This window comes from Halyomorpha halys, unplaced genomic scaffold, assembly GCF_000696795.3.
Source record: "Halyomorpha halys isolate HHAL.00 unplaced genomic scaffold, Hhal_1.1 Scaffold78.1, whole genome shotgun sequence".
Taxonomy (NCBI): Eukaryota; Metazoa; Arthropoda; class Insecta; order Hemiptera; family Pentatomidae; genus Halyomorpha; species Halyomorpha halys.
In genome coordinates, this window is record NW_027108467.1 from 1023943 (window position 1) to 1031878 (window position 7936).

At 33.3% G+C, this 7936-nt stretch overlaps 1 protein-coding gene across 1 annotated transcript in view; it reads left to right on the forward strand.

Annotated features, from left to right (window-relative positions):
• LOC106692921 (uncharacterized) overlaps positions 1-7936 on the forward strand; it is a gene marked incomplete in the record, with an annotated part of 90744 nt that overhangs the window by 11427 nt on the left and 71381 nt on the right. Inside the window, 3 exon segments of the mRNA XM_067046800.1 lie at positions 2076-2102; positions 5208-5231; positions 5906-5920. Coding sequence (XP_066902901.1) covers positions 2076-2102; positions 5208-5231; positions 5906-5920 — 66 coding nt within the window.

Below are 7936 nucleotides of genomic sequence, written 5' to 3' on the forward strand. Positions count from 1 at the left end.
TTCCACTTGAGTTCTACAAGGCCCAGAAGACTGGCTCCTTCCTCTTGTACTATCCTTTTCCTTAACAAATTTAAGAGGCTGGTTCCTTCCACTTGAGTTCTGCAAGGCCCAGAAGACTGGTTCCTTCCACTTGCACTATCCAGTTCCTTAACGAATTTGAGAGGCTGGTTCCTTTCACTTGCCTTTTCCTTAACTACACTAACCCATTTGAGACACATATTTTTGGAAACCATCCCCAGAATCCAAAAAATATTTTTTGCTTTATATTGGTAATTTTTTATAAAATCATGTTTGCAATAGAAATCACTTTGTAACTGTTAAGGTAGCTCCTCTGAATGTTTTTATTATGAGGGATGGGTTGTGCACCAGGTGTGCAATGTAAAATAAAGTAAAAACTTAAATTGAACAACATTTATTCCAAAAATAGTCGAGTAACATGAAATCCTCATTATAGGTTCAGTAATGAAGAAAATAATATAATTATAGATAAAATGAAATAAATAAAAAAAAAGAATATCAATTTTTAAGAAGCAGTACAAGATAATTAATTTTCCTGGAAGAAAGAACATTTATTTTAGGGGCTAAATTGAAACTAACATCAAATTTTATTTTTACACACTTCTAGGATAATTTTTGTTTTAAACCAGTCTTGTTCTAACAACCGCTTTTTCCATACTAGTCAGTATGGATTAGTCGATAATTGTAATTCAAAATCATTGCACATATGGTGTGCAATTGGTCTCGATGGGTTAAGAGGCTGGTTTCTTCTGCTTGTATTCTGCAAAGTCCAGAAACTGATTCTCTCCATTCCTATTCTACAAGGAACAACAATTTTATTCCATAAGGTCAGGCAGCTTTACATATCTCTTCTGTTATCAGTATTATGGATGTGAATGTCAGAGGCTGACCTATGGTTAGACATCAGATTCCACTTCTTTATTATCCTTGCCATGTTTTTCCCACTTTCCTATTCATATCTCTAATGTCTTCTATATTATCCTCCCGACTACCAACAAATTTTGCATAGTTTAACGTCAGCCAGTCCCTACTCTTAGAAGTATAAAAAGCAGTGCTAGGCAATTTACATGTGGTAATCAACAAGAGCAGAAAACATTGACGGTTATATAGTTTATACTCATATCAAAACGGACTATTGAAAAATATAGTTATGAAATGCATAGTAGCTGCCCAATATTTCTTCATAATCGCAAACAATCAATGACTGTGTGCTTTGGGATTGATACAGAAACAATAAACTTGTCTACTTGCATACACAGTACCACCACCATGGTAAGTGTACTAGAGCCATCATTGAAGCACTCAGACGTCCTAAACATTTCACATTCTCTTTGGATTGTCATGGAGCTGTTATTTCTGTCCATATACAATTTTTATATTTCAATTTGGCTTTTATTAAGAACAGCCCGATATGTGTTCAATTATTCTAACTTGTAACTGAAACCTTGTTTTAACTATAACTACTTTATATTAATATTTGTTTACACAAAGTCGATAGATATTGAAAAAAACTGTGGATTAAGATGGTGATGGGCATGATGTGTTTCTGTCCTCACTTACCTTTACAGATTTGTTAAATCCTTTGGCTATCTTGTGGAATAATTGGATTTTGGGTTCAAATTGTACATTCAGGGCTACAATGCTAAAGTGTTTTTTGTCATCTTGTTTTCTAGATTCTTAAATTTGGATTAAATGTGCTCAATTAAAATAAATAAATAAACCTTTTGTCCTAAATGGATATTCTATGAAATCCTAGCCCTTTTAATTATTTTAATTCAATTTATTATAAAATATAAATTTTGTTCTATGTATTATTTTGATTTTGAAGAGGTATAAATCATATTGCATGATATCCATACTAAGGTTAATCTATCTGTAAAGTAAAAACATGATCATTTCATAAATTATTCATGTGCGATGGCCTGCATTTACTCCTTTTGAGCTAGCTATCAAAGACCGTTTTGAGTCAGCTATCAGACACTTTTAGAGAGATATTATATTTTAGCCATATACCATAATTAATATTCGATTAATTAATTTTTCCATTTTTTTTACAGGCAGAAAAGTGAAGAAGCAGTTAGAAGGTTAGTAGTAATGTCCTTAAAACAAATATTGTTGTACTATTTATTATTCATTTAATTTTATGAATCAAAATACGAGAACAAAACTTAATAAGTTTGTTTTTTATATGTAAGTTAATTTTGTAAAACCTATGTAAGAAATTCCTTAAAAATTAATATACAGGGTGTCCTTTTTAGATTACCTGACTGAATTTCTCTTGATTGGATAGTTATAAAATAAAAAATATGTATTTGATGTTTTTTGTTTATGTTCCAGCCTATTTTAAGATTCCCACCTGTTTTGGAAAAAAAAAAAACATATGGGGTGTCTCAAACCCAGTACACCTTTAAAATTTCAATTAGGAATGTATGCCTTCCGATACATCATTTTAATGTATTTTTAAAACTGAAATCAATGGTACAACCAGATTTTAAATTGGTCAATAAATTACAAAGTTAAAGAAAAGAAAAATTTGTATAACTTGTTAATATTAAGTAGCCAGTCAGAAAGGAGAGGGCATGATATATAGGTTCACCAACCACTGGATATAGTATGTATGGATTCTTTAATAAAATTAGCTAGCAAAATGTATTGTGTTTTTTCTAACTTTGTCACATAACTTTGTAATTTATTGACCAATTTAAAATCTGATTTTCCATTGATTTCAGTTTAAAAAATCCATTAAAATTGTGTATCGGATAGGTTTCCATTAGAAATTTTAGAGTTGTACTGGGTCTGAGACCATATATATTTATTTATTTTTTTAAAACATTATCCAATCAAGAGAAATTCAGCCAGGCCATCTAAAAAGGACACCCTATCTATCGTATTTAGTTTATTTCAATTGGGACATGATCTGAACTGCTTATGATTTAATTATCCTCCCACAAGAATGTGAAACACACTGACCTTACTCGATGACACTAACAACAATTAGACATAACAGTAATGACCCTATACTGTGTATGTTGATCATGATTTGTTAATTTACCAATTATGGTTACCATTGGTCAGTAGAATCCCTATAGGTAAGATAAGATTCTCTTGGGTTTGCTAGTCCTGATCAACTGTCATTCAATGTGACCGTTTTTCCCACTTTTTTGCTATGGATAAAATGGACATTAATTACAGAGCCACTTGGACTTCAGTACCTACCCCCCATTGCTTCATGTGTTTGCCACTAGATAGCAGCAGCTTGAATTCCTTCTTCAAACAGTTATGTTATTTTCTTTTCTATTATTTTGTGTGTGTGTATTCATATGCTAACTGTAAATTTTAATTGTATGGTTGGGCAGTAAACTCTCTAGTGAATTAACCTATTCTATTAAAAGAAGATAAAAAAAGTTTCTATTTTTTCCTGAGTATTTAATATGTATCGATTCTGTCCAGGGTAGACAAAATTAGATCCACCCTGGTTGGGACTGATGTGCCCTTGTGTTTGAATGTGTAAGTTTTCAAGAAAGGCACTGCCAGAAAGAGTTTGGTTTGCTGCTAGACTATTGCTTGGCCACAGTCTGCTATATCATGTTGAGTAGTTTTCTAATGGGGAAAAAAAGTCCGAAAAAGGGGTCTATTTGCCCTTCGAATCCCAAGAAAGACCTTGTTGGAAATTTGAATGAAAAATTGAATAATTTTTATACTTGCTATTATTCTTCTATGTTTGCCCTTTTTGATTTTCTAATGAAATTTACTATAGATCTGGGCCTCTTCTTATCCTAACAATGGGTATGGGTAGGTAGGAAGCCCATTGGCCTCTGCCTTTGGGATTGTGAGATCGGCATTTTGTCCTCACTGCATCAAGAAAGGAGGGTGGAAGGCATACCCTCCCCCTCACTTCCCTCCCGAATTGGTTCAAGAACTTTCCCCGGTTTGATCTCCTTAGGTCTAACCAAAGGCGATCAACCTATCAGGCACCAAATAATTTTGAACTGCCTATAAGTAGCTGGTTTAAAAGTAGGAGCTTTGCATCTCATTCTGATGCCTCCTTTTCAGCTTGAATCATTGACACCTCACATTTCCCCCTGAGGCTTCATGCTGCTTTGACCAGCTTTAACTTAACTTATTTGTTGTTGTAGCCTCCCACGGTCAGATTCAGGCGGTGAAGTTCTATTTGTGCAGTCTGGAAGGACCGCTCTATCGCCGTTGGTACTTTAGATTACTGTTCTTTATTTTTGTTTTCCAATGGTTTTGTTATGATTTTGTCTTTATGGTTTACTGAATAGTATTAATGTAGCTGTACTGCCATTCTGACCCTCAAATCCACTTATCTAAAAAAGCATGCTTCCAGAAGTGGGGTCCAGTTGTTTCGGGAAAGCAATTCTGGTATGTGCAGAAGGGTCCTATCTTGTCACAAGCTGGCACTATTACAACATTTGAACTTTTACACTAAGCTGATAGAGCTGCCATGCCTAGGTTAAGAGAAGCGGGCTCCAGTACTACTCAGCGATCGGGGAGTGCCATTCCTTGTCTATCTTCTGTACCTCTGGAACGACTCCCCCAGGAGTGATAGTTCAGTAGTGGAGAGAGCAGTAGGAGATGGCTGTTATGATCTTTGTGTGTTATGTACAATGGTTGGGTGCAATAGTGTGCTATGCTCCTCCAGTTGCCAACCTGAACATGCGTGCACCTCACCTGGCATTAGGAGTCAAGTGGAGATAAAATCCCCCTTAAGTAGCCTGACCTACTTCACCTCCTGAGATTCATAGAAGAGGTGCTATTCGAGTGTGGTCTGTGTCCTTAGTGTTAATGTGTGCTATAGTATTGTACTGTGTGAGTGTCAGAATAAATGTTCCAAACAGAGCCAGTGGCTGATTATGTTACAATGGCGAGGCAACGGGGCTGCCAACTCCCTATGCCTTATAGAAATATTAGTTAATCTTTGTGAATATTAAAGAAATAACATCTTTCACAACATCTAAATATCAATCAGACGCACTGGTAATATATCTTGCAATTCTGGATTTGGATGTCTTCTCTATCAAGTTGATTCATATTTTTTGTAACTATTTTCTGTTTTCATTTCTTAAAGTAATTTTAATGTAATTATATTTTATTTTATTTTTATTATTATTATTAATTGTAGTATTTATTCACATTTCTAATCATAATTAATTTTTTTTTTGTTTCAGAAATATCTGGAAAAAAAAAATCTGGTGAGCTTTATATTTCAAAATTCAAAACATTAACAGAAAATTCATCTTTTTTTAATTTTATAATCTTGTAAGAATTAAAAAATCATATGGCAAACTGATGAAACATTCATATTTACAGATACATAGTCAAGTACATTCAAAACAGTACTAACATCGCAGTGCCCCATTAACTCATAACAACATTCTTATAAATATGTAATATAACAAATAATATTTAAATATAAATTATATTTCTATAATTATAGAAATATTTATAATAAAAATGTATAAATTGGTCTATCCCCATCCCCATTTCCATCTTTAGTCAAAGTGGAGTTTCCCTTAGAAAATATTTGAAAATTAAGTAGCTTAAAAGTGCATTGTGAGTCACTTTTATTGTACATTTAGCTGTTAAAACCTTTTAGCTAACACTCAAACATCAGGATAGATAATTAATAAAATATTTCCAACATTAATGCACAAAGTTATTTTGCCGCACTTTTCCGTGGTCCAGTCTCAATGCTCTCAGATTACAGAACAGACCACCAGTTGGGAAACATTTTTTCACTAAGTTTGAAAATTTTTAATAAATAATCAAAGTCGTGGTATGACTTTTTTCATCATTGATTATTTTTAATCCATTGAAAGTTGTAATGAACATTTTTTAAATCTTTCTTTTCTTTTCTTTTTTTCAGATAAAAAGAGTACAGGTATGTTGAACATTAATATCTTTAAATACTTTATATCATAATTTGTTATTAGAAAAATCATAATTTCTGTAAACTTATTTATTTTTTCATGATATATAATATATATAATGAAGACCTAGCGAACCCGATGGTTCGATGCCCATACCACCAAATGCTCCCCGCATACATCCTTCCAGTGACGCCCGTCCAAGCCCAATTCCACTAAATCAGTTTTAACTCAATCCTCCCATCTATGTTTCGGTCTACACCTCGGACATTTACCCGTTTATTAACGCTTCAGTGTTTATTAACATTTTAGGGACCCACTCGTTACTAAGCCCTACAACCTTATATGCTGCAATGCTATAAATTGAATTGTATTTACCGGGTGTAGATCCTTTAATTCAGCGTTGTGTAATCTTCTAAATTCTCCCGTTAATTCATCCCTTTTCGGTCCGAATATTTTTCGCAATACTGTATTTTCATACACATCTCACATCCATAAAGAACTGTGGGAAGGATAATAGTTTTGTAAATTCTAATTTTTAAGTTTTTCAATAGAAGGCGTGAGTTAAGCAGTTTTGAAATTGAAAAATAACAAGCATTTCCGGCCTTCAACCTAGCTTTTATTTCCTCATCAATTTCGTTTTTTCAAGTTACCGTAGAACCTACATACTTAAACTTATCAACTTGTTCAAACGTATTTCCTCTTATAACTGTATAATCGAAATAGCTCGCGTTTCTACTGCTAACCATGTATTTTGTTTTATCCGTATTTATTTCAAGACCTAGTTCCTTACTAGAGTTTATTAACGTAGTTGTATTTAGTTTTATAGTTTCCTAGTCCTTACCCAATAATACCAAATCATCAGCATACCCAAGCACCGGTACTTTACCATCCAAAGTTAAACTCTTTTCGGTATTCATCACACTTTTAATGACATATTCTAGTGCTAGATTAAATAAGATAGGTGATAAAGAATTACCTTGCTTTAAACCCGACCGGACCTGGAATTTCTCAGAATACCGATTGATTACCGATTCTTACCTTATTAAAAGTTTCGGTCGTGCACATCTGTACGAGATTTACTAACTTCTTTGGTGTTCCCTGTTCGATCAGAATATTATACAGTTTCTGGCGGTCAATAAAATCGTAAGCCTTTTGGAAATCAATAAAGCTGATGATCTACCCCATTGTATTCCAATTTTTTCTGCAATTCAATGCGTGATTCGACCAGTGAAGATTAGCATAAATATTTTATAACATACAGGAAGGAGTGAGATTCCTCGATAATTATTACAATCCGTCATCGGGCCCTTTTTGTGAACAGGAATAAGTAGAGACTCCTTCCATTCCTCAGGTATTTCCTCAATTTCCCAGATCTTTTTAACCAAAAGGTGTATTTTAGAAACTCCAATTTCACTACATGCCTTGATTAGTTCACTAGGAATATTGTTAATTCTCACTGCTTTATAAGGTTTTAATTTTGTGATGACCATTTCGACTTCCTCCTGACTCAGTTCTTCTATCTATGGTGATAAAGAATCACTCTGGTATTCAGTCAGAGAAGATTTTTTACAATTATTTCCCGTATTCAGAAACTTTCAAATTGTTTTTTAAATGTATCCAATAACATATCTACCAGTATAAAATACAAATATCTACCAGATTTGCTAATATATTATTATTTTTATCTTATTTCCGTCACTGAAGAGCAGAATTTCCGGGATCGGTTAATACCTTTGTACATTTCTCTGAAATCATTTTCGATTTTGTTATTTTTTTTCTATCTCTATTATTTTATTTTTAAGATATTCTCTTTTTTTATTTCTGAGGAATTTAGACATCTCATTTTTTGAGGCCTGGAAGTTACATTATTTTCGCTAGAATTATCGGGAGTTTTTAACTTAGCTGCTTTTCTCTGTTCACACATTTTAAGGCACTCTTCATCGAACCAGGGTTTATTCTTATTTATTTCCCTTTGATGTCCAAGTTGTTGTTGTTGTCTGGGGCTTAAGGGCGTAAAACCCTGAGGT